Genomic DNA, 27411 nt, shown 5'->3' with positions numbered 1-27411 from the left:
GGAACTCTAGGGGCTATTATTATTTTTATGAAATGAATACTTGATGTACTTCTTAAAAGATGTCTGGCTGCTCTAAAAGCTTAGGTGTTTGAGCTTTTCCTGCTTTCAAGAACAGGCTATACAGGGTAAGGTGTGGGTTTGTAAAGTATGCTGAATCGGAGGCTAGGAAAAATCATTCTTTTGAGAAGGCAGAGATAATCTTAAAGGTCATATGGTAAGAAATCAATTTTATTTTAGGCTGTCTTAATGCTACTGCTGAGCTGGAATAGATCGGAAGGCTTTTGCACCCAGACTGTTCATTTATGAGGCCAGAGCTATGTGAGAGGTCAAGGTGACATCGTCACTTGTGGCAGTATGGCATTCAGGTTGTCTCCAAGAAAGCCGACCAGTTGTGCTGGGTTCACTTAATGCATACGATATTTTAATGCATAAGTATTGTCCTCCTTTAATAAAGTATTTAAGTCTTCAGTTTGCAAACGTCCACCCAGTGGTGTCTTTGTCTCCATATCTGCATCTCTGCACCTCATCTACTTGGTCGTCATCCATTCCCCATAATCACTGCTGTTTTCCTTACGCTTAAATAGGCAGATATGTACATGTGGATTCACGTACTTATACCTCCAGCACACATTACTTTCAGCACACAAGGTGCAGCATGTCTAATGTGCTATCTGAATCTTACTTTTTGGACTTGTGTAACTGGGAGATATTTCTGTAGTAGGGGGAAACCTTCCTCTTTTTCTTTATAGCTGCATAGTATTCTGTTGTATGAAGGTCGCATAGTATCACCTATTGATGGACATTGATCTGGTGCTGTTACAAGCAGTGTGATAGGGAATCATCAGTGCGTAAGTGTTGTACATATTCGGATGTATCTGTAGGATACATCCCCACAAGCAGAGTAACTGGTTTAGAATGTGTACGCATTTGGAACTTTGATAGCTGTTGGCAAACTGACTCCCATTGGATCTGTCCCAATTTACTCTTTTACTGGCAATTATCTGAGAATGGCCTCTGTTCCCATAATCTTGCTCAGTGATTACATGATTAAGCTTTTGGATTTTTCCGTGCTAAATTTTTAGCCTGTATTTATTTTACTATGAGTGTGTGGTAAGCATCTTTTCACGGGTTCATACATTTCATGGGTCCTTTGTATTTCTTTTTTTCCTCTTAACTCTTTACTCATCCTTCAGTCACTTCCCTATTGGACGGTTGGTCAGCCCAGCTGACAATTTATTTTGGAAGTTTTTTCTTTAACTTTTTATTTTGTATTGGGGTATAGGCTGTTAACAATGTTGTGATTGATTCAGATGAACAGCGAAGGGACTCAGCCATACATATACCTGTGTCCAGTCTCCCTTAAACTCCCTGTTTTGGAGTTTTGATGTTGAAGAAATTTATAACCAGGGCTGTTTTATTAGGCTTTGTATTCAAATTACTTAAATTTTGCTAGAGAGCAAATATATTTCTAGCAAATACAATTGAGAATGAGAATTAAGTGCTCTTTAAAAAGCGTGATACCTGTTTGTGTTTTATGAGTCTTTAACCAAGATTTCCCATGTGTGACTTCCTGAAGAGATGACAACAGTGGTTGTAAAGAAAACCACGGTCAGCTTTTCAAACTGGTTGTGATTTCTGAATTTAAATTACCAAACGTTCTGAACTAATGGCGAGTGGTTTAAATATGTATTGCTGCTAATATCGCTACTTCTGTGCCCCATGAGGCTGAGAGCAGGCTTCTTTCATCTCTGTTATTGATGTCTGGTACAAAGGTTATGACAGTCCTCAGAAAACCTTTGAAAGAAGGAGCTAAGATGCTGATATAACCCACATCCTGAAAGTGGGTAAAACTTGGCAGGGGCTCTGTTAAAACATGTTGCTTTGGATTGTAGACCACCGAATGGTAGTAATAGTTTATGGATTTTTGTTTTTCAACAAATCACGAACTTTAAGGGATTGTGCTAGATGCTGGTTACACTACAGTGGAGTTGTTTGAGATTGCTGGCAGGATTGCCCGAAGTCTTTGGAGCCGGATGGCCTGGGTTTGGATCCTGGCTCTTCTGTTCATTTACTGCTTGTGTGGCTCTGCTCTCGCCGTGGATCCTCATTTACCTTCTTGATTCTTGTTTACCTTCTTCATCTGCAGCATGGAAGTCATTTTAGTTTCTCCCACAAAGGTTGTGAGTATTAAAGGAATTGCTTCATGTAAAATCTCTAGAAGAGTGCTCAGCCAATAGCTGATATTATCATTATGTATTGTTATTTCTGTTCTTACTATTAATATCCTTAGTGAAGATACAGACATTGTCCCTTCGTTTTTAGAATCCCCCTGTGATGACTGTGACCCAGCATTTATTATGAATTTATTTTGTGCCAGGCACTTTATGTATAGCATCTGATTTAACCCTTAGAGTCACCCAGTGTTTATGTATAAATATCTTTGTTTTGCTGATGAGGAAACTGAGACTCATTGAGTCTCAATAACTTGTCTGTGGTTCCGTGGCTAGTATGAGACAAGAGCTGGAACCCTAACTCGGTCTCTTCAGTTCCTAGACTTGATCTTCAAACCATCATGTTATTGTATCCAAAGATTATAGTTGGTTTTGCACGCAAGGAATGTAGCTCCGGCTCTGGCCTTTACAAAAATTCAGGGCCCAACCTGAAAGAAGGAATTGAAGCAAACACAGTTCATCGATAATTCTGACCCCTCAACTCAGTGTGCATAATTGATTAACTAGGAGCCAGCAGCGTTCTGAATGTCTCTATCGCCTTGATGAGGGTGTGAGGCTGGAGCGCCCCAAACGACGAGGTTTATGTGCATTTTGATTATGAGAATGATGGTATGTAGCTTTGGGATCCTTAATGATTTATGCACAGCCTCTGGTATACTGAGCTCCAGGAAAGGGCAGCTGTTCCTAGGATGACTCTAGTTGCCTGTGGAAAAGACTTTGCCTTGCTCAGATTTCTTTCTTGACTTGATTCTTAATGAGAACAGCAGAGACTTGGTTTTAACAAATCAGATTGTTAGCACTTATCTTAGGTGTTTTGGGGCTTGGACATTGTGGAGAATAATGCCTTGATTTTCACATACCCTCCTCTCCAGTGTATGAATAAGGGGAATCATACTTTGAACTCTAAGATAGTTTGTTTCATTTTTATGTAGAGTTGATAGAATGACGAATTAATGGCTTATCTCTCTAATATTAACTCCAATGTGCCGTGCTTTGCTTAGTCGCTCAGTCGTGTCTGACTTTTTATGACCCTTGGACTGTAACTTGCCAGGCTCCTCTGTCCATGGGGATTCTCCAGGCAAGAACACTGGAGGGGTTGTCATGTCCTCCTCCAGGAGATCTTCCCAACCCAGGGATCGAACCCAGGTCTCCTGCATTGCAGGCAGATTCTTTACCATTTGAGCCACCAGGGAAGCCCAGGAATACTGGAGTGGGTAGCCTATCCCTTCGCCAGGGGATCTTCCTGACCTAGGAATCGAACCGGGGTCTCCTGCATTGCAGGCAGATTGTTTACCAGCTGAGCTACCAGGGAAGGCCATTAACTCTAATACTAGGTTTTAAAAAATTGAACATCTGGAAAAAGTGGAACGTTTGGACAACCATGGCTTTTAGGCATGAGAGCTCTAAAACCCAGTGGGGAGTAAATTGTCTGAGCTGGTACTATTATGTATCCCTAGTTTCTTAGGTCTTAGTTTCTAACGCTTGCCTCAGAATATGCAGAAACTAATAGTGATTGCAAGTAACTGTACCCCCTGCTTTAATTGTTTAAACCACAAGGGGCAGTATGTTATCTCATGTAATGGGAAGCTCAAATGCAGGACCTGGTCACCAGTAGCATGCACAGTAGGCTGGTCCTCTTCTCTGTAACTTTTGCAGTGCCTTCTGCTATATGCCACTTTGTCTCCAGGCCTTCCCCACTCATGGATTATTCAAGATGGTAACAGCATTTCTGGGAATCACATACCCAGTCTTTAGGAGAGGGGCCTTCTCTTCTTGTGGCTCTTTCTAGAAACAGGCGTCCTTCCCCAGGAGCCCACCAACAGACTTTTACATGTTTTCCTGGCAAAGGGATGGGGAACTACCATGATTACCCTACACCAGAATGCCATTACCTTGTGGCCTGACCTGGAGCCAGCCTTTACTGGCACGCATGTGGAAAAGAGAAAAGCTGAACAAAATTTGAGTTCTGTTAAAAAGTAGTGGAAGGCTGGAGGAAATTCATGCTCTGAATGTAATCCGATCCTGCCTAGACTTGAGTTAGCAAAGGGCTACAGTTCATATCTTTTGTATATGTGGGTTTAATTTAAACCAGATGTTTACTTATATCTTTATAGAAATAGTTCTGTCTCTCTTATGGGCCCTTTATCCCTTTAAAATAAACCAAACAAACGATGTAATGTGTTATTAAGGTAACTAGGGTGGGCAGCATTGAATTATTTAAAAAATAACTCTTGTTTACCCTCACTGTATAGATAATTTAACAAATATTCCCTTTGAAATGTAGTTGTATGTATTTGGATATGGGATATAGTATTTTCTAGACCTTTTGACACGGAAGAAAAATAAACCTACAAAGGAGAGGAATTAATTTTAGTCGGCTCTCAGCCTGCCCGTTTTTGTTATTCCTTCTCCCTCTCCAGATATTTTTCTTCTTTGCTCCCTTTCTTCCTCCTCATCTTCCCTCCTCCCCTTAAAAAAAAAAATGTTGACAATTATTTGAGAAGCATCGTTCTTATTACTTCTTAAGTAGAGTTAGGTGACTGCTTGGTCATTCCTTTTTTTGGATTGCTGTTTTGTTTTTCTCACATTCAGAGCATTAAAGGAAGGTAGTAGGTGTATTAAAAGACCTTTTCTTGGGATCCAGGCTGTTTGGGGAGATGAACATAAGAAAGTGATTGTGTATATCAGAAAGTGGCTCCCCATATCCTCTGCCCAGTCACAGTGATGGATTAAAAACAGGATTTGTCACACTGGAAAGTGACCAAATTGGAACTGTGTACACGTTGCCAATATTTTTAAATTTTGTCTTTCTTGCACAATTTTGTTCCTGTCTCAAAGGAAAGCCTCTTTCCATACTTGTACCCCCATTTTTCAAGTTTAGAAATGCATATTCCCCATTCTGTTAATCTTGACTTCCCTAACGAATGGGATAACGATAGAAATCAAAGACCTCCTGTTGCTTGTGATCTCAGCCAAGGTTGGGAGCTACTCAGTGGGCAGCAGCTCCTGCCCTCTTCCTCCTGGACAGGGATTTTATTAACAGTGAGGGCTCTTAGAGTAGCGCTGGTTCTCCAAAGGTTTTAAGGAAACATCTGGACCCAATAATGAACATGAAGTTCAGCTTGAAGTTCTTTGTAGGAGTGTCTAGATCGTGTATCTTCTTGCTTGGCTTTGCTTACTGTTGTCCACTGTTTAAGGGCTGGTGTTTTGCTAATGGTGTTAGCATAATATAACAGGGTAGACAGTTTAGGCCAGTGGTAGTGACAGCACCTTGGAGCCTGCCTCCTTTTTTAAACATCAGAAAAAAGAGTAGTTTCATGTAACACAGCTCTTTACCTAACCTGTGCTGCTCCTCTGTTGATGATAGTTTTCTGCTTGGTTCTGTGTTAAATGATGTGTGTTTTTTCTCATGGAGCTATTACAATAATGAATGCTTTTATCAACCCAGATGGAGCTTGCCAACATGGTAATTGTGGCAAAAGCTCATGCCTGTCTAATGGGCTGACTGTTCACAGCAGTGTTCTTTTTGGTTGCTGATAAGTAGGGTGGTCTTTACTTAGTATGTTATGTAACTATATTAATGATGGATTTTAGGTATTTGTAATTAAAGCTTATTGGAATGAGCATTGCTTGAGTTTGAGTGCTTTCTGGTTTTGGCTTTGCCCACCTGGCTTTGTAATCTCAGGCAAAGTCTCAGACTCAGCCTGAGTCTTGCTGAGCCTCAGTTTCCTTGTTGATAAGATAAAATGAAGGTATTAGTCCAGACAACACTCATTCAGTACATATTTATCTGATGTCCCTTATGTGCCAGTCTAGATGCTAGGAACATAGCAGTGAATTAAAAGAAAGATCTCAAGATCCCAACCCTCAGGGGGCTTTCATTTTAGTTGGAGGGCTTGTGTTCCATGGCAGGAGTTTCCATTTTAGTGGGCAGTGGTATTTAAAGGCTTATCCACATTTGGAACTCTGAGTGGTACAGGCATGATAATTATGGTGAATGGATGTGCTATAATCATGTTTTCTTGATGGTGGTAATTTGTTCAAGAAACTTTTATCAACAAAGAAGGTAGTGTTTAGGTTTGATCTAAACACGATCTCTTGAAACTATTTTAAGAATGTATTTATTTACATAAATTATATCCACTCTTATTGTTGAATATTTACAATCCAATTAGCTGTTTCCATTGTAATTTATCTTGTAATTTCCCTTTGATGGGCAACACTGCTCGGCTTTGAAATTCTTAAAACAAGTCTTGGGAGTACATTGTGCTTGAAGAGGACTGCTCTGTGAGGCTTAGTGTTGCAGTGTGGCTTATCTGTGCTCTTTGTGGCTGTAGTAGCACCTTGTCTTTGGTTTTGATCCATCAGCTCAATGCTGGCTACATGGCCAGGTAGTAGCCTTCAGATATGGTTTTCATTGTGGTGAGAATGCCTCTGTACATTTCTTATTTGGGGGAGGGGAGGGCTTCCCACATGGTGTAGTGGTAAAGAACCTGAATCCGCCTACCGACACAGGGGATGCAGGTTCAGTTCCTTGATTGGGAAGATCCCCTGGAGAAAGAAATGGCAATCCACTCCAGTGTTCTTTGCCTGGAAAATCCTCTTGACAGAGGAGCCTGGTGGGCTATATTCCATGGGGTCGCAAAGAGACAGACACAACTGAGCACACACACACATGCATGCTGGGCTAATCATAGCAAATCACAGAAAAGATTCATGTTATTCTGGAGTCATTTTGATAGACTGATGTGAATCTTCTTTTGAGGACTAAGTCCTTGGCTCTGGTTGATTCAGTCTTTGATATACAATGGAGCTGTGACTGCATTACAGAATATAGGTGTATACAGCTGTGTGGTCCTCCATTCATTGGTCTTAGACAAGTCACTTAACAAGTAACTTAACAAGTCACTCTTCCATTTATTACTGTGCAATGGGGCTAATACCTACCCTGTAGGATGTTCTGAGAAGCAGAAATCATATACGTGATGTCTGACCCGTTAAGCAGTAATAGATTTTTTTATTAAAATGCAAATAGTAATACTTTTAAATATAAAGAAATATAAAGAAAGCTGAGTGCCGAAGAATTGATGCTTTCGAACTGTGGTGTTGGAGAAGACTCTTGAGAGTCCCTTGGACTGCAAGGAGAGCCAACCAGTCAATCCTAAAGGAAATCAATCCTGAATATTCATTGGAAGGCCTGATGCTGAAGCTCAAACTCCAATACTTTGGCCACCTGATGCAAAGAACTGACTCATTGGGAAAGACCCTGATGCTGGGAAAGATTGAAGGCAGGAGGAGAAGGGGACGACAGAGGGTGAGATGGTTGGATGGCATCACTGACTTGATGGACATGAGTTTGGACAAGGCTTGGGAGTTGGTGTTGGACAGGGAAGCCTGGCATAGTGCAGTGCATGGGGTTGCAAAGAGTTGGACATGACAGAGTGACTGAACTGAACTGAATACTTTTAACATAATAGTGGAAACTTTAGTTTTATATTTCATTGCTTCTGAAATATTTTGACCCCAAATCAGCTTTAGTTGATCAGTCTCCAGATTGTTTCTCACAGCTAAAGTAGTTAGAGAACTGCCAATTATCTTGGTTGGCTTAGAAAAGTATGAGGCATTTTTGTTTTAATTTTTACTAAGGCATTGATTTGGCTCTTCAAATGTAATGAGAGAATATTGCCAAAAGTCAGCTTTGCTCATTTCATGATCAATGTAAATAGTATTTTCCACTTAATTGGTACCTGGAAAATGGTACCTTAAAGAAGGAAAAAAAGATTTTCTGTGCAATATGGAGCTAGTTCAAGTACTCATATAAGAGCCTTACTGGAAGACATGATTTTGAACTTTATGCACGTAAAAATAAGATGTAAGATTGGACATGTATTTAATATAGGTACCTAACTATTCCCTCTTCTGTAGCATTGCCCTCAAGGACATTCCTGTGCTCTGATCTCCTTGTTTTACCTTGTATTTCTTCTCACCTGTGTCCTTCTACCTGTCCCTTAAATATCGGTGGTTAGAAGGGTTCTCTTCAGAGCCCTTGGAGCTCAAACTACATTTTCCCCTCGGTGATGTCCCTATCGCTTGTGCTTTCAGTCATCTCTCACATGACGACAGCTCCCACATCTGTATCTCTAGTGTGTATGTGGTCTCCCTTTAAGACTTGGGTGTCGAGTGGCCAGCTGAACACCTCCACAGACTTCGTAGTCACAATAAACTAAAAATCAAGTTTGTGTCAGCCAGACCTTCTTCTCCTGTGTTGCCTATTTCCATGAATGGTTCTAACATCATCTCAGTCTCTCATGACCTAGGACTTTTCCTGGACTCTTTCTTCTCATGGACTTGCAGATTTCAGATAGATGCCACGTCATGTTCCATCTTTGTCTTGACCATCAGATTCATTTCTTATCCTATACCCAACTGCTTTCACCATAGTGTAGACCATTATCTTCTCATGCTTAGATTATAGTATCAACCTCCTAGATACCTTTCTATTTCATTCTTTTCTCTCATCCTGTATCTCATCCTCTCATCTCATTCTTCTCTCTCATTTCATCCAAATATGAATTTGATTACTTTACTCCTCTACTTAAAATTCTTATATGACTTCTCATTGCTTTTAAATCCACCTCCAGACCTTTCTTAGCATGACATGCAAAACCTTTTGTGTTCTGGCTTCAGCCTGTTTCTCCTACTTCATCATCACCAATTCACCTTCCTCCTTCCACTCACAAGGCCCCACTTCACTTGTACAGTGTGTTACTGTTCAGTACTTTTGAGTTTCCTGTGGGAGGAGTATTCTCATGTCTCTACACACTTGCCTATTTCTGGCACATGTTTCCCATTTGACCCATTATTTTAAAGCAACTCAAATGTTGACTTTTGCAGAAAGATTTGTCTGATAACTCTCTTGTCCTAATCCTGGTTAAGTGTTCATCCTGTGCTCTTTGAGCAGCGTGCTTTTGATTCATCTATAACCCACTGTCCTTGAAGCTAGTCTTTATTCATGTGCTTAGTATTTGGTACATTGTGGTGGTGGTTGGTGACTTAGTCTCTGTATTGTGTCTGACTCTTGCAACACTGTGGGCTGTAGCCTGCCAGGCTCCTCTGCCCATGGGATTTTCCAGGCAAGAATACTAGAGTTGGTTGCCATTTCCTTCTCCAGGAGATCTTCCCCTCCTAGGGACTGAACCTAGGGACTGAACTTCTCCTGCATTGTAGGTGGTTTTCTGCATAGCAGGCGGATTCTTTACCATTGAGCCACCAGGGAAGACCTATGCCCATGAAATACAGGCTGACTAAGTGAATGTTTTTATGCTTGCCTATTAGAAGTATATGGAGAAGGCAGTGGCATCCCACTCCAGTACTCTTGCCTGGAAAATCCCATGGATGGAGGAGCCTGATGGGCTACAGTCCATGGGGTTGCTAAGAGTCAGACATGACTGAGCGACTTCACTTTCACTTTTCACTTTCATGCATTGGAGAAGGCAACCCACTCCAGTGTTCTTGCCTGGAGAATCCCAGGGACGGCAGAGCCTGGTGGGCTGCTGTCTATGGGGTCGCACAGAGTCGGACACGACTGAAGCGACTTAGCAGCAGCATTAGAAGTATATGACAATTTAAAAGTTATATTTTAATTGAGAAATCACCCCTTTAAAGTTTACAATTCAATGGTTTTGAGTATATTCACAAGGTTGTTCAACTATCACGTCGAGTTCCAAAATATTTTCATTACCCCAGAAAGAAACCCTGTACCTATCAACAGTTGCTCCCCATTCTCTACTCCTTTTAGCCCTTTGCAACCACTAGTTTGCTCCTTGTCTTTGTCTATTCTTGAAATTTTATACAAGTGGCTTTTTGTATCTGTCTTCTTTACTTAGCCAGAGAAGGCAATGGCACTCCAGTACTCTTGCCTGGAAAATCCCATGGGCGGAGGAGCCTGGTGGGCTGCAGTCGATGGGGTCTCGAAGAGACACAACTGAGCGACTTCACTTTCACTTTTCACTTTCATGCATTGGAGAAGGAAATGGCAACCCACTCCAGTGCTCTTGCCTGGAGAATCCCAGGGACGGGGGAACCTGGTGGGCTGCGTCTCTGGGGTCGCACAGAGTCGGACACGACTGAAGCGACTTAACAGCAGCAGCAGCAGTCTTCCACTTAGCATGATGATTTCAAGTTCATAGGGAAGCATGTATCAGTACTTCATTCCTTTTCAAAACTGCTTCATATTCTGTTGTATGGATGTACCACATTTTGTTTATCCATCCGTTGGTGGGCATTTGGGTTGTTTCCATTTTTTGACTGTTATGAATTATTAGAAAAGTTCATTTACAAGTTTTGGGGTAAACATATATTTTCTTTTCTTTTGGGTGTATACCCAGGAGTGGGGTCACTGAGTCATACAGTAGCTTCATGTTTACTTTTTTGAGGAATTGCCAAACTGATTTCCAAGTGGCTGTACCATTTTACATTCTTTCCAGCAATGTTGAGGGTTCCAATTTTCTAACAACCTCACCAGTATGTGTTCTTGTCTTTGATTATAGCCATACTAGTGGATATGAAGTGGTATTTAATAGTGGTTTTGATTTGCATTTCCTAATGACTAATAATATTCAGAATCATTTCGGGTACTTATTGGTCATTTTTTCTTTGGAGGAATTCTACTCAAAGCCTTTTGTCCATTAAAAAAATTATTATTTTTTGTTCTTTACTGTTGAGTTGCAAGAGTTCTTTGTTCAATTCAGTCACTCAGTCATGTCCGACTCTTTGCGACCCCATGAACTGTAGCACGCCAGGCCTCCCTGTCCATCACCAACTCCCGGAGTCCACCCAAACCCATGTCCATTGACTGGGTGATGCCATCCATCCATCTCATCCTCTGTTGTCCCCTTCTCCTCCTGCCCTCAATCTTTCCCAGCATCAGGGTCCTTTCAAATGAGTCAGCTCTTCGCATCAGGTGGCCAAAGTACTGGAGTTTCAGCTTCAGTGTCAGTCCTTCCAATGAACACCCAGGACTGATCTCCTTTAGGACGAACTGGTTGGATCTCCTTGCAGTCCAAGGGACTCTCAAGAGTCTTCTCCAACACCACAGTTCAAAAGCATCAATTATTTGGCACTCAGCTTCCTTTATAGTCCAACTCTCACATCCATACATGACCACTGGAAAAACCATAGCCTTGACTAGACAGACCTTTGTTAACAAAGTAATGTCTCTGCTTTTGAATGTGCTGTCTAGGTTGGTCATAACTTTCCTTCCAAGGAGTAAGCGTCTTTTAATTTCATGGCTGCAGTCACCATCAGCAATGATTTTGGAGCCCAGAAAAATAAAGTCAGCCACTGTTTCCACTGTTACCCCATCTATTTGCCATGAAGTGATGGGACCAGATGCCATAATCTTAGTTTTCTGAATGTTGAGCTTTAAGCCAACTTTTTCACTCTCCTCTTTCACTTTCATCAAGAGGCTCTTTAGTTTTTCACTTTCTGCCATAAAGGTACATATCTGAGGTTATTGATATTTCTCCTGGCAATCTTTATTCCAGCTTGTGCTTCCTCCAGCCCAGCATTTCTCATGATGTACTCTGCATAGAAGTTAAATAAGCAGGGTGACAATATACAGCCTTGATGTACTCCTTTTCCTATTTGTATATTTTGTATACATAAAAAAGAGTTCTTTGTTTATTTTGGATATTGGACTCCTCAGATATATAATTTGCAAAAGAGGTGAATAATTTTAAAAAGTGTAGTACTGATACGTACTACAACATGGATGAAGCTTAAAAACATTATGCTAAGTGAAAATGCAACATATTGTATGATTCCATTTATTTGAAATGTCAAATAGGCAAATCTATACAAAGTGAAAGTAGTTTAGTGATCTCAATGGGCTGCAGGAAGTGGGGGTTGGAGAGTAACTATTAATGACACAGGGCTTCTTTTTGGGATGATGAAAATGTTCTGGGATTAGAGAACGGTTTTTGAATATACTTAGAATCACTAACTGTATAGTTTAAAAGGGTGAATTTTATGGTATGTGAATTATACTTCAATAAATCTTAAAACAATAAAAATCCAGTGTACTTTGTTTTTGAACTTTTCAAGTTTGTACCACTTTTGAAGATAGCTGTGAAATTTTCCATTGGTCAGGGCGCCAGGCCTTTGAGTACTTTCATCATGGGCAAGCAAGGAGAGCGTGCAGTGTCTGCTGTCCCTGCCCATTTTTTTAATTTAAAAACTTTTTATTGAAGTATAGTTGATGTACAGTATTATGTAAGTTATAGGTGTACAACATAGTGATTCACTATTTGTAATGTTTATACTCCATGAACAGTTATTATAAAATACTGGCTATATTCCCTGTGTTGTATAATATATCCTCGTAGCTTATTTATTTTGTACCCTGTGGTTTGTACTTCTTAATCCCTTACCCCTATTCTGCCCGTCCCCCCTCCACACTCACCACTGGTAACCACTAATTTGTTCTCTGTATCTGTGAATCTGTTTCTGTTTTGTTATATTCACTAATCTATTTTTTTAGATTCCGCATATAAGTGATATCATACATTATTTATCTTTCTCTGTCTGACTTATTTCATTTAGCTTAGTACCCTCCAGATGCAAATGGAAAAACTTCATTCTTTTTTGTGACTTGAGTATTCCATTGTCTATATACACTGCATCTTTATCCATCCTTCTATTGATGGGTATGGAGGTTGCTTCCATGACTTGGTAATTGTAAATAATGCTGCTGTGAACACTGGGGTGTGTATTTCTTTCCAAATTAGTGTGTTTGTTTATTTCTTTCTGATATATACCCAGAAGTGAAATTGCTGAATCACACAGTAATTCTTTCAGAGTTTTGAGAAACCTCTGTACTGTTTTCCACAGTGGTCGCACCAGTTTCCATTCCTAGCATCAGTGTTTGAGAGTTCCTTTTTCTCAGCATCCATGTCAGCATTCGTTATTTGCGTTCTTTTTGAAGATAGCCATTCTGACAGGTGTATTGTGGTTTTAGTGTGCATTTCTTTGATTAATGATGTTGAACATCTTTTCCTGTGCCTGCCTGATTTTTTTTTATGTCAGTGGTGCTGTGATACTTTGAAAGTCCCTCTTTCTTTATGTAAATTTTAGACCAAGAGTTACTTTTAGATTTAATTTCAGTTTTGTTTTCATTAGTTGTAAAAGGATTGAATATTAGATGCATTTCCTTCACTCCTATGATGTCTTTATTTGGTTTAAGTTGGGACCCCTAGATATTTTTCTATAATCACATATACTAAGAAAATTGTGTATGAGGTCGGGTGGTATGGAATTTTGGAGTTTTGATTATAGTTTTAGTGCCTTTCTTAAAGACTAACTTACATTGGGATAGTGATGGTGAATTATGGGGTTTAATATTGGAACAAAAAAGATATTTGTGTTCATTTTAATTTTCTCACAATTAGGTACCCAGTACTTAAAATTCATTTTTATTATACCTAACATTTCTTTAGATATTGATTTTAATTTGTGAAATTGCAATGAAATATGTCTCAGGGTCTTCTAGCATTATGAGTAGCTTAATATCAGTAGCTTTAATATTGTGAATGAGGAAAACTAAGTATAGAGAAAAGCAATTTTCCCTAAAAATTTGGGGAGTGGATTATTTTTTCATACCTAGATGAAACTGAGCAATAACTACTTTTTCTAGAACTCTTGACGATTTGAAGTTTTCTCTGTACTGTAGAATTAACCACAGTTAAGTCTATTGTGATGCTATTTTGGTTCTTCGATTCTGATAGAGATTTCTAAACATTAAGGATGGCAGTCTCCATTTTCTCTTGTGCGTCTTAACCTTTTTTTTAAAATGTATTTTCTCCCTGTCATCTTTCTGCCATTCCCCTCCCCACCCTTCTTTACCCTGCCCCTTGCCTCCAAACTAAAATGGGGAGAGTTTGTAAAATAACTCTTGGTGGTTTTGTTTTGTTTATAGAATAAGCTGTGACCATGACTACTGAAGTGGGCTCCGCATCTGAAGTGAAGAAGGAATCTGACCAGTTAGGAGCAGATGCAACCAAGGAGAAACCGAAAGAAGTAGCAGAAAATCAGCAGAATCAGACATCTGATCCAGAGGAGGAAAAAGGTTCCCAATCATCTCCTCCAGCTGAAAGCCAAAGTAGCCCACGCCGCCAGAAGAAAGAGAAAGATCCGTCTGAGAGCCGGGGGATTTCTCGATTCATACCCCCTTGGCTTAAGAAACAAAAGTCCTATACCTTAGTAGCGGCCAAAGATGGAGGAGATAAAAAAGAGCCTGCCCAACCTGTTGTGGGAGAACAGGTTTTAGACAAGGAGGAATCTCTTCCTGAAGAAGAAAGGCGGGCCAAGGGTGATGCTGAAGAAACAGCTCAGAGAAAACAACAGGAGATTAAGGTTGACGTCAAGGAAGAGAAACCTCTGGTGAGCAGTCAGGAGACACAAGTATTTTGAGAAGTGATTGTCTGGAAGTGAAGGCTTTGATGGCATAACCAGGTTAACGGAACGGATTTGTTTTGAACCATTTCCAGATTTCTTGTATTCAGATACTGCTTTGGCTTACTGTATCTGGAATATGGATCTTGGAGGGTCTACCACAACATTCTGTTATTCCTTTTAAAGCTTTCAAAATAAAGCAAAAAAAAAAAAAAAATCCCCTGTATATGCAGATCATAAAAAAGTCATATTTATTCATTTTAGGGTTAGACAAGTACTCTCAGGCAAGGATCACCTCGCTTCTTAAATAATACACACTTTTGTATCTTTGATTTATTTAAGTGTTTAAGGGGTAGGAAGAAGTAGATTTGTATGTGTATGCATTTTGGTTGCCTGTTGAAGCCTAAGTTTTGCCATGGTTATGTAATTATAATTAGGAGTTTTATTATTTAACATGGTATTTAAATGTCATTGCTGGGACATAGTTTCTTTTACTCATTTAATTCTGATGTTGCCAAAGTGGCAAAATAAGAAAATCGGCAGTGGATTGGGGGAGAGATGTGGTGAAATACCCTTTCTGACAAAGTTTCAAAATCTTTTAAAATCTCAGGTTCACAGTGTTTACCATAAATCACAGTTCTTACTAAAGATCTTTCTTTTTAGTGTGTGTCATCTTCTGCAAATTGGTCACCTTTACTATGGATTTAATTTTTTTTTTCCCCCTCAGCAGCTTGTTGAAGAAGTAAGTAAGGAGAGAGAAGAAGAGAAGGTGAAGGAATTACAGGAAGCAGAATTTATGGATGAAGCAGCAAAAAGGGAGACAAAGGAAGTGCAGACCAATGAGCTAAGAGCAGAGAAGGCCTCTCTGAAAGCTCCCAAGAAGACCAAAACTGTCCAGTGTAAAGTGACCCTCCTGGATGGCTCTGAGTACAGCTGCGACCTGGAGGTGAGTCAAGGTGCTGGGCGGAGAGCTGTCTTGATGTGTGGGATGGCAACAAAAGTATCCTCTGCCTTCATTTGTGGCCTGGCACTGTGAATAGAGTTTTGTGTTCCTATGAACTGGTTGTCAAAATTTAACATTAAAAAGGAAAAAAAAAAAACCAAAACGAAGAAAACACAGGCTGTTGCTGCTAAGTCACTTCAGTCGTGTTCGACTCTGTGTGACCCCATAGACGGCAGCCCACCAGGCTCCCCCGTCCCTGGGATTCTCCAGGCAAGAACACTGCAATGGGTTGCCATTTCCTTCTCCAATGCATGAAAGTAAAAAGTGAAAGGGAAGTCGCTCAGTTGTGTCCGACTCTTAGCGACCCCATGGACTACAGCCTACCAGGCTCCTCCATCCATGGGATTTTCCAGGCAAGAGTACTGGAGTGGGGTGCCATTGCCTTCTCCGAAAACACAGGAGAGGGTCATTATTTCTATTAGAAACAGTAGTTCCTGACCCTTTAAGGTAAGCAGGACCGATGTTCTGTCAGGCTGTATTGATCATGTGTATTGGCTGGTGTCCATTCCGAAAGGGCATTATATAGCTTGAAATTACCTGTGGCCATAAGCGTTTCACTTGAGAAACATTGCAGTAGGTTGAAATTTCAGGGTAATGAAATTTTAGCAGTTTAACCTCAAGTGTTTTCATCCTGAGTCAGGTAATGATTTAAAATCTAGCTCATTTAATTAAAAGACACTCTTGATTTGCAAAACATATAGTTGATTAGTACTGATGCTGACCAAAGTCATTGTAATTTTTTAAAAGCATTTAATGCCTGTAATTTTATGATAATCCAAAGTTTGTTACTTTTCATAGCCTAATTACTTTATTTACATGATGTGTACTTTGCTGTGTTATGCTTAGTTGCTCTGTTGTGTCCAACTCTTTGTGACCCCATGGACTGTAGCCTGCCATGCTCTTCTGTCCATGGGGATTCTCCAGGCAAGAGTACTGGAGTAGGTTGGCATGTCTCCTCCAGGGATCTTCCCAAACCCAGGGATCGAATTCAGGTCTCCCGCATGGTAGGTGAATTCTTTACCATCTGAGCCGCCAGGGAAACCTAAGAACACTGGAGTGGATAGCCATTCTCTTCTCCAAGGGATCTTCCCAACCCAGGAGTCGAACTGGGATTGCCTGTGTTGCAGGCTGATTCTTTATCAGCTGAGCTACTAGGGCCTACTATGGCATATACTAATAGCTAATGTTTGTTGAAGAATTATGTCAAGAGCTTTAAATGGGTTGTCTCATGTAATACTGACAAGACTCTATATGAGATAGGTATTATTATGGATATTCCCCATCTTCAGTTCAGTTCAGTTGCTCAGTCGTGTCCGACTCTTTGAGATGCCATGGACTGTAGCCCGCCAGGCCTCCCTGTCCATCACCAACTCCTGGAGTTTACTTAAACGCATGCCCACTGAGTCGGTGAGGTCATCCAAGTGATCCTCTGTCATTTTCTTCTCTTCCTGGCCTCAATCTTTCCCAGCATCAGGGTCTTTTCAAATGAGTCAGCTCTTCACATCAGGAATACAAGACTTTAAAGAGGTTAAGTAACTTACCCAAATTTCATAGCTAGTTAGTGATTGAATCAGGATTCCAGACCTTGACTGTGAAAGTTTTGAACCTGACCACTGAACTCTTAAGATCAGTGCTTGATAGTCCTTACTTATCTTTGTATTAGTTGCTGCTGCTGCTGCTAAGTCACTTCAGTCATGTCCGACTCTGTGCGACCGCATAGGCAGCAGCCCACCAGGCTCCCCCGTCCCTGGGATTCTCCAGGCAAGAACACTGGAGTGGGTTGCCTTCTGCAATGCATGAAAGTGAAAAGTGAAAGTGAAGTCACTCAGTCGTATCCGACTCTTAGCGACCCCATGGACCACAGCCTACCAGGCTCCTTCGTCCATGGGATTTTCCAGGCAAGAGTACTGGACTGGGGTGCCAGTGTTAGGTAGAACTTATTTTATTCATTTAGCTACAGTTGTTCTCATATTTTAGTTGTTTTGAGAAAAGGAATAGCAACAGATGATTAAAAATCCTTAGAGCTCTCACAGAGAGAATAATACAGTATGTCTCAAGAGTAAGGGTAGGGACAATAAAAAACAAAAGAATGGTGTTCTGAACTTGACTCAGCTGCACTGTTTGATCACATGTCCCTCGTTTTTCCTACCTATCCTAGAAGTTAGGAAGTCTAGATTTTAAGAATGAACTTGTTGATAACTTGTTTTGTGACCTTGAATCATTTACTCCATCTCTGTGTGTCAAACTGAGGCCCAGAAATTGACTTCATCTTTAGAATATAATGTTACTTAGATAGTCTAGAAGGCCCCTGTCGTCTCTGAAGTGCTTTATATCACCAAACCTTGTGATTGACCAGTGTGCTTTATGGTTTAAATCTATTTTTGTTCTCTGTCTTTTTAAAAAGTCATGACATATTTAAAAATACAAAAATATAGTAATAATAGTTGTATATTCACCATAAAAGTTTTAACCAGATTCATCATTTAGCCATGTGTTTTAGATATTGTAAAAATAAATAACACTAAAGATGTTGCTAAAGTGTCCCATCTCTTTGTTACTATGCATTTCTTGTTTTATCATGTGTAAACCTACTTTATTCATTTCAACTGCTATATAGTGTGCTTTTGAATGACTAACCCAGTTTATCCATTCCTGCTGGGGAACTATCTCTTTTATATATTTTTAGCAATCAGTGCTTCGGTGAACATTATTATATATGTTTCCTTGTTTATTTGTGCAAGAGTTTTTTCAGGTAGAACACCTAGGAGTAGAATTGGTATGATGTAGTTTTACTTCTTCAGTTTTCCTAGATTTGGCAAAGTGGTTGTGCCAGTCTAAATTCCAACCAGCAACCACTGTTTGACTTTTCCACATTGTCATCTTCACTTTTTGTTATTAGATTAATTTCAACCTATCATAGTGATGTGAAATATCTCAAAAAATTTTTTTCTTTTTTTTAAATTTAATTTTATTTTATTTTTAAACTTTACATAATTGTATTAGTTTTGCCAAATATCTAATTAGCACTTACTTGATTACTGTCAACTTTTACTAGGTTATACTACAATAATAGCCTCCAGATCTTCTGGATGTATAATGACAGTGGTTTATTCTTGCTCGTGTTATATGCCCTTGATGAGTTGGGTGTGGGCTCTGCTCCATGTCGTCTTGATTTTTGAATCAAGACTAAATGTGTATCCTCTACATGGGAAACAATGCTCTCACAGTAGAGGGAAAGAAAACACAGTGGAACCACACTGTGGTCCTTGAATCTTCTGCTTGGAAGTAGTATATCTTAATATATATAGATATAAGATATACTACTTATATCTCATTGGCCAAGTAAGTCCTGTGGTTAATAGGTAGGTGGGCAAGCCTGAGCCCATCACAGGAAGAGCTTGGTAAATAATTGAAAACATGGAAATGATCCTACAATTTACTCAAGAGCCTGAGCATCTTTTTGTAAGTGTAGTTTTCTAGGATTGCTCTAGGATTAAAAAAAAAGATAGACATTCTTTTTCAGATTCAGGATATTCTTTTCTTAGTTTCTAGGATTAAACTGGAGAAGGCAATGGCACCCCACTCCAGTACTCTTGCCTGGAAAATCCCATGGATGGGGAGCCTGGTAGGCTGCAGTCCATGGGGTCGCTAAGAGTCGGACATGACTGAAGCGACTTAGCAGCAGCAGCAGCAGGATTAAACTAGAAAGTTTTGTGAATAGATGGTAAAAGACATGACTAGGTAGTGAATCTTTTCTAATGTATTTTCTGTATCAACTGAGAGGATCATGATTTTTTAATCTGTTAATGTAACATATTAATGTTTTCTAATGTGAAGCTATCTTTGAATTCCTAACATAGATACTTGTGATCATTTGACATTGATTTTGTATTTTTAACCTATGTTTTTTGCATATATTATTTTTAACTTTCTTTTATCAAATCGTCTTCATCAGATTTTGTTATCTGGATTATGTACTAGCTTTTAGAGTTGCTTGCCTTTAATATTCTCTAAAAAAAAGTTTTGGTAAATTAGGGATTTAACTGTTCTTTGGAGATCTGGTAGAACTTGCCTTTAAAACTGTCTTGGGCTGGTGACCCTTTTCTGGGAAAAATGGATTTGGGAGGTTTTTTTGTTTTATTAAATCATTGATTTGGTTTTCCGGTAGTCTATTTCTGGTTTAATCAGTTGTAGTAATTCATGTTTTTAGTGGAAACTGCCCATTTCATGTAACTTGACAAACCTATGAAGTTGTTCATGGTGTTCTTACCTTGTATTTTGGATTTTGATTTCTTTCTAATTTCTTGTGTTATTTGCATTTTCTTGATTATTTTTGATATAGAGTTAACTATTTAAATCTTTTCTTTCAAAGAAACAGCTTGGTTTTGTTTGTTTCTTTTCTGTTTTGTAAATTTTATTCTTGGTTTTTTCCCTTGGAATTATTCTGCTCTTTATCTCCAATTTCTTGAATTGAGTATTTGGAAAAAAAAAAAAAATGTATGTTTTCAGGGCTCTAATATTCCCTTCAGGTATCTCTTTTTGGGTGCACAAGTTTTAAAATACTGTACTTTTAATTGTCATTCAGTTCCTAATATTTTCTCATCCCATTATGGGTCAGCTTAATTGATTAGAGAAGTAGAGGAGTCTTTATTTCAATGACTGTATTAATTTATAGATTGTCTTTTCAGCTAATAACTAATTAGTAAATATTACCATCATAAGAATGAGCTTTTGAGGACAATAGATAAATCTGAAAAAGCTTACAGCATATAAATGTTGAGTAAACTTTTTCTTTTCTGTCAAGTACAAAGGAAATGGAATTTGAATAGACTTCAGTGATGTGACCCCGTAGCAGATTTTATGTACCGACAGTTCACTGGAATCCTAGGCAGCAAATTTATATGTGACCAGAGGCTGCATAGTTCCTCAGTGTCACGGTAGTTGTCGTAACCATGCCAACATTATAAGTGGCATTCCCGCTTCTGATTAATTTCTGTTTTATCCAGTTCTCTTTCCTATCTTGGTTCTTGTGAGTTCTTAGTATCCTTAGAATGTGTCCGATCCTGAATCACACTGCTGTCACTTCCTCTTCAGGAGCAGAGCCTGAAGGCAGCTGTCACGTGGCTTGAGCATGCTCTGTTCCCCAGTTCCAGCACTGACCTCAGACGGATGGGGTGATGTGCTGATGCTGCTTATCTCTCATTCTGTAGCTCTGTACCGGAAATTGGTGTCTGAGGACTGCTTGGGGGGAAGTATGTTGTGGGAAACTGCAACGATTAATGAACTTGAAAGTACTTAAGGAAATGAACACATTGTGGGAAATAAATACTTTTACTTTGGCCGGGGAGATTAGATTTGTTTCCAGTTGTTTACTGTCATTAAAGATGATAGTTATGTCTTTCATGGCTTTTTAGATGCCTATAGTTATTGCTTGCTTTTTTTCCTTTCTGTATGTACATGTATCTAATTTTCAACTAGGATTTTAGATTATAGCACACCCACTGAAGATGGCCTTAATGTCCTCACTTAGGGCACCTGCAGCAGTAGAGGAAAGCATGGCCTGTTTAGGAAGTCTTGAGTTGGAACATTCTAACTTATAAGAACCTTGTAGAGGAGGATGAGGTTCTACAAGGCCACAAATGTCAGAATAAGAGGATTTAAACTGACCAGTAGAGTGAAAAGGGGCTGAGAAGAAATGGACCAGACGTTTACAGTTGTTAATATATAAGCAAAATTAAGCATGCTGCTTGATTTTAGAATATGACTATAATAATTTAAGGGAGACTTTTTTTATCCACTGCATTGGTTATGATGTATACCATAGTAGTCTTTATAGATACAGTTTAATCAATGTTATTAGAGCATTGGGAAAGTTAGACAGTTTCCTGTTTTTGTATCTGTCAGTACCTTTGGTTAACGAAAGCAGCACTGTTATATCATTTAATGTCAGTGTTACTGTATTAACTGAATAAATTTTTAAAATCAAGAAACATAGTTCTTGGGGGTATTTTTGTTTGGTGTCTTAATATCATATCTGCTTCAGATTATTTGCTTAAAATAGAGAGATCTCCACATATCTAGGACTTCCCTGGTGGCTCAGACGGTTAATTGTCTGCCTGCAATGTAGGAGACCCAGGTTTGATCCCTGGGTTGGGAAGATCCCCTGAAAAAGGAAATGGCAACCCACCCACTCTAGTATTCATGCCTGGAAAATCCCATGGACAGAGGAGCCTGGTAAGCTACGGTCCATGGGGTTGCATGGACCCCCATGAGACACGACTGAGTCAGACACGACTGAGCGACTTCAGTTTCTTTCTTTCCACATATGCATTTTTTTTTTATCCTCCCTGCCCCCTCCTTTCTTGGCTCACTGCTTCTGTATTTTTTTTCCTGTGGGCCATCTGAATGTATTCTCGAACCTCAGGAAAGTGAAGACTACCCAGGGAGCCATGGCAGCATCGTTTTCAAACACTGTTATCTTTGAAGTCTGTATTATTTTGAAGAAAGAGAGTGTGTGCTAATACTATGTGAAAAAAAAATGCTTCACACACAATATTTGGAGCATAAGTGTTGGATAATGGTGCATTTTTGGAGAATGATTTTACTTAAGTGTAAAACAATATGGAAATGGCTTGAGTTCAGTTAATGTTATTTCTGCAGCCTAGGCCATGCATTAATTTTGATGCAAGGCTGAGTCTGTGCATTTGTTCCAAATTTTTGTGTGAAGTATTTTTTAAATTAAAGTTAGTAAAAATTATAATTTACATTTTATACTAGTTTATCATCCTGATAATAAACTATCTCAAATTCTTTTTGAAAAAAATCTTTTCATTGAAGATTATGATTTTCTCATAAAGAAAATTTATAATTTCTGTTCTCTGATATGTCTGTTTTTATCTCACTGAGAAATATAATGCTATGTGAGAAACTCCTTTGTTATCAGAATTTAAATTTTAAGAATTTTGGGGTGTCTCCTATACTCTGCATGCTGGTTCCAGAGACACCCTTATAGAAGGACTCTTGTGATATTGCCACTGAAGTTATTTACATACTTGATGTGTTAAAACAGCAGGGCTCTTTCCTCTAAGGAAGAGTACAATAAGAGTTAGTTGGAGCTATGGGTATAGCATCAGGAGATCTGTGTTTTCTTTTGGCTCTTTGGATGTCTTGGAGAAGTCACTTCCTCTTTTTTCTTCTATTCTAAGATTGCAGATTAAGAATGAAAGTATTTGTTTCCTCTATTTCTAGGATTGAACTGGCTTTACTACAGCTGATGTGTGTGTGTGTGTGTGTGTATATATATATATATATATATATATATAAAAGAAGTCTGAAAATAAATGTGAAAGTGCCTGTAATACTTGGGAAGCATGAGTGAATACGCATTCTGAGTTCGAGTTGCTCACATTTTCCTCTGGCATCTGACAGTCGTTCCCACGTGTTGATTTTGTCTGAGAATTGAGGGCATTGTTCTTGCCCACATAGGAATGTGAGTGCCATTTTTTCTCAGTGCTGTGAATAAAGCTATCAGAATGTAGGCTCTCTTCGTCAGTGTTCTGTTGATAAAAACTACTTATCAGGCAGCAGAATGGTGTCAAGGTCTTCTTGCCTTTCCTGTGTAGAGTACTGGCCTCAGAAATGCAATTTGATATCATTGCTTTTAAATGTTTTATTTATTTACTTGATTGTTTATGTCTGCTGACATCCTTCAAGGCTGTTCTTTCAGATTTCTATAATTGACCCTTATTAGGTTTACTAGTTAAATAGTTTTAACTATCTGTATCCCAGTACTCTTGCCTGGAAAATTCCATGGACAGAGGAGCCTGGTAGGCTGCAGTCCATGGGGTCGGGAAGAGTCGGACATGACTGAGTGACTTCACTTTCACTTTTCACTTTCATGCATTGGAGAAGGAAATGGCAACCCACTCCAGTGTTCTTGCCTGGAGAATCCCAGGGACGGGGGAGCCTGGTGGGCTGCCGTCTATGGGGTCGCACAGAGTCGGACATGACTGAAGCAACTTAGTAGTAGTAGTAGTAGTATCCTTGGAGAAGATCTGGAAGTTGTGTTCCTCTCTAAACCCCTGTAAAATAGTATTGGATTTAAATATGACTTAAATAGAACCGTGAACAATTTAGTTGGCATATATTGTATGCAATTTGAAATTCCAGTGACATAGGTCCAGATGGAATGTCTCTGGCTAGTTGTTCATTTATCCCTTTAGCTCAAAAAGGGAATTTAAGGCAATGATTCTATCTAGTAATTTTTATTTAGTAAATGGGAACAGGCTTCCATGCTTTGAGAGTAGTTTAATGCTTTGGCCTAGCTTGAAGGACACAGGGGTTCACAGGTGCAAAGCAGGCTCATTAGCTGGGCCTCAGGACACTGTTACGCCCTCAGACTGTCTTTAGATCCGTTACTACAGGATTTTCTGTGCTTTCTCCTTCCAGCCAAATTGGTCTTCTAATCAGGCACTGAATTGTCTGTCCTTTCTTCTGGTTTCTGACCCAGATCATCTCTGCCATTTCACTTCCCCATCCGCACGCTTCTTCCCTGTCTTTTAATGTCTAGCTTAAATCCAGCTTTCTGGATGTTTTTTCTTCCTCTGAACTTGTTTGCACCAATAATTGGGCAATTAATCATGTGCTGCCTTGTGAAAGAGTCTCTTCTATTGTTGTGTTGAACATCAGTTAAACTCTTTGTTACTTTTTGATTTCTTTTCATTGCTGTGTTGTTTTTTAACCTGTATTGTTAATTCCTTGAGAAAAATAACTTTCTTTTCTCTCTCCATAGGGCATTAACACAGAACTTTGCCTCGCCTCTAGCGCTACTCATAAAATGTTAATTTTTTATTTCTCTCTGCTTTCCTGTACTATTTAAAGTTTTTATCCTTCTTATCTAAGCTAAACGATTGTGTTTGCTTGTTCCCAGTTCTCCTCTCCATCCTCTCCAGTTAGAAAAGAAAGATCACTGTTGTATGTATGTATAATCCTCCACCCTCTCATATTACTACTTCTGTTCACAGCTGCACTGCTTTTTAAGTGCTTAGAAACAGTAGGCTAACTTCTTGGAGAAACACTTCATGGGCTTAAATAAATGAAAATGATTTATCAAATTTCTATAAAGGCTATGAACTGACTGGGCGTGAGAGCGATGCCGAAGTGGATAAGGAGTGGTCTTGGCCCTAGAGGGAAAGCAGACTCCCAGAGTTTTTCATGTGAATCTGAACTGCTGTAGGTCAGATGGCTGGCTGGCTGGGTATAGCCTGGGCTTGAAGAGGAGAGTGAAGTTAACACCTTACTCCCTGCCTCTTTTTTCTCTAATGCTCCTCTTTTCTGTTGAGTAAACTAAAAAAAAATGTTATGGTTTTAATTTCTCAGTAGTCAAGAATTCAACCACATGCTCTCTCCTTTGTCTTCCCAACTTGTGGTTTCAAAATCGGGGGATTGCCTTTTTTGCCCTTGTGTCGGTGGTTTCTGAAAGTATTAAACTTGACACTTGAAGCTCACCGCTCACGATGAGTAAACATCCTGATGTAATTTTGAGGGCGGCACACACTTCTGCCCCTTTCTCACACGTGCTGCCAGGCAAGCTGACGCACAGGTAATTTACTACTTAATAAGTTCTTCCTTTCACCTAAGGGTGATAGTTACTGGGCAACAGATCTTTGAAATTTTTTTGTTTCTCCTGTTTTGGAATGACAGTTATTTGATAGTTGAATAACATTTGAAATGGTGGGGGAAATCATTTTCAGAATAAGTTTTGCACTTTAAAATCTGTTCAGATACATTTTCTCGCTCTCTCAGGTAAGTAGGTATTAAAAAATGTTAACTCCTTTTCAGAGTTCATCAAATGAGGGGTAATTTTATTTCTCATTCAACAAAAAACAAAGTATCTTTTGTTAAACCGATTCTGTTCAGAATCCCTCTGTTTTCATTACTCTCTTATTTCCAATCTCTTTTCCAGTGTTTTCCTGAGCAAATTAAAGATGTTTCTGACAGAGTTTTTATTTCTCAGCCATTAGGAAATTTTGCCAAATATTCTCCTCCTTGATCCTATCTTCCTATTCCCACTCCCACTAAGATTTCGATGGAGATTGAGTGCAGGAGCTTGAATAGGGGAACAGAGATTTGAGAATCTGGCCTTTACCCATGAGCATTTAATTTATTTCACAGAAGCTCGAGCTGAGGTTGTTCTTTCCATCCATCCTTTCCACAGCAGGATCACAACTCGGTGACTAAGGGGAAACATGCGCAGAATTTATCATCGCTATTTACAGCACTGCGATACAGTACGCTGGGCTTCCCAGGTGACTCAGTGGTAGAGAATCCGTCTGCCAAGCTGGAGACGTGGGTTCAATCCCTGGGTCAGGAAGATCCCCTGGGGTAGAAAATGGCAACCCGCTCCAGTATTCTTGTCTGGAAGATTCCATGGAAAGAGGAGCCTGGTGGGCTACATTCAGAACTCAGTGACTGAGCACACACACAATAAAGTATGCTAGCATTTGCATATTAAAGGGGTTGAAGGCAATGTAACATAATAAAATGTGGCCTATACAAAGCTGCTGAATTAGTCAGGCAAAGTGGCTGAATGATGAAAGTACTTGTAGATGATCTTTCAGATTGCCATTTTTATATTTGTTATATTCTGTAGCAGAGTTTTACATAAACTCTGTTAGAACAGTTATGATTAAGAATATTATTCTTTTTTTTTCTTCTTTTTATACTCTGGAGAGACAGCCTCAAAACTACCAACTGAACTACTTTTCATAACTGTGTGTTATATTTGCAGATTCTGGCCTTTAAACCTGTTTTGAAGTTGTCTGAGTTTGTGCACCATTTAGTTATTAACATAGGAAGGAAACTTCATCTAAGTCTTACCAGGATCTGCTTGTTATATCCATTGATCTCTTTTCATATTTCTGTCAGCAGCAATTTAAACTGAGTCAGATAGGAATGCTCTAATAAGCTTTTTTTTTCTATAGCACAGAAAGCCTGTCTGAATCAAATGTCAAAATTCATTCTAGGCGAATAGTTTACAGAGAATCTGCTAACCTACAGAAGTTTGCTGCTTACACTTTTTGAAGTAAGTTTGAATGCAAACGGTACTTGGCAGTTTCTTAAAATAATACTTAGAAAAATGTGGTGTGCTTCTCTGGTCAGCCTCTTTCTATAATCTAACAGTTTTAGTCACTGTTGTTTTTTAAGCAGTTATAGTTTTCACAGATTTATGCTGAGTTGCCTATTCAAAATGAATAATAGGAAAAGCTGGACAAAAAGATTTTAAAGCTTTCACTTCTTAAAAGTTATTTTATTGACTGGTTACTGACCTCCATTGTGTGTGCTCAGTTGCTTAGTCATGTCTGACTATTTGTGCTGCCGTGGACTATAGCCTGCCAGGCTCCTCTCTCCATGGGATTATCCCAGCAAGAATACTGAAGTGGGTTGCCATTGCCTCCTCCAGGGACCTCCATTAGTGATGATATGTAATTTCTAAGAAAAATAGAAAGTCAAGGATGTCATATTTCCACAGTGTTTATGAATTTGGTCTCGAGTAGTATTCATTTAAATACATATTGTGAGTTTAGAAGTAATTTTTGTCCCCCAATATTGTTTTTTTTTTCTTGTCCTCTTAAATTGCTTATAGGTTTTACTTTCAGAGATAAACTTTTCATGTGAAATAAAAATACATGCATAGTTGATTTAAATACTGTTTTTGGTTTAGATAAA

General features: G+C 39.2%; 1 protein-coding gene across 50 annotated transcripts in view; it reads left to right on the top strand.

Annotated features, from left to right (window-relative positions):
• EPB41L2 (erythrocyte membrane protein band 4.1 like 2) overlaps positions 1 to 27411 on the top strand; it is a 210971-nt gene that overhangs the window by 84718 nt on the left and 98842 nt on the right. For 26 of the 50 annotated variants that reach the window (XM_086316525.1, XM_086316522.1, XM_086316511.1 and 23 more), the window contains 2 exons: positions 14206 to 14669; positions 15409 to 15627. In XM_086316525.1, coding sequence (XP_086172651.1) covers positions 14220 to 14669; positions 15409 to 15627 — 669 coding nt within the window. In that variant the 5' untranslated portion in view covers positions 14206 to 14219. The remainder of the gene's footprint in view (positions 1 to 14205; positions 14670 to 15408; positions 15628 to 27411) is intronic. The other 24 variants (XM_086316523.1, XM_086316516.1, XM_086316521.1 and 21 more) reach the window with 1 other exon arrangement.

This window comes from Bos grunniens, chromosome 9 (genome assembly GCF_055505025.1).
Source record: "Bos grunniens cultivar Pamir isolate PY7600 chromosome 9, Bosgru_T2T1.0, whole genome shotgun sequence".
Taxonomy (NCBI): domain Eukaryota; kingdom Metazoa; phylum Chordata; class Mammalia; order Artiodactyla; family Bovidae; genus Bos; species Bos grunniens.
This window is presented reverse-complemented; position numbering and strand designations above follow the sequence as displayed.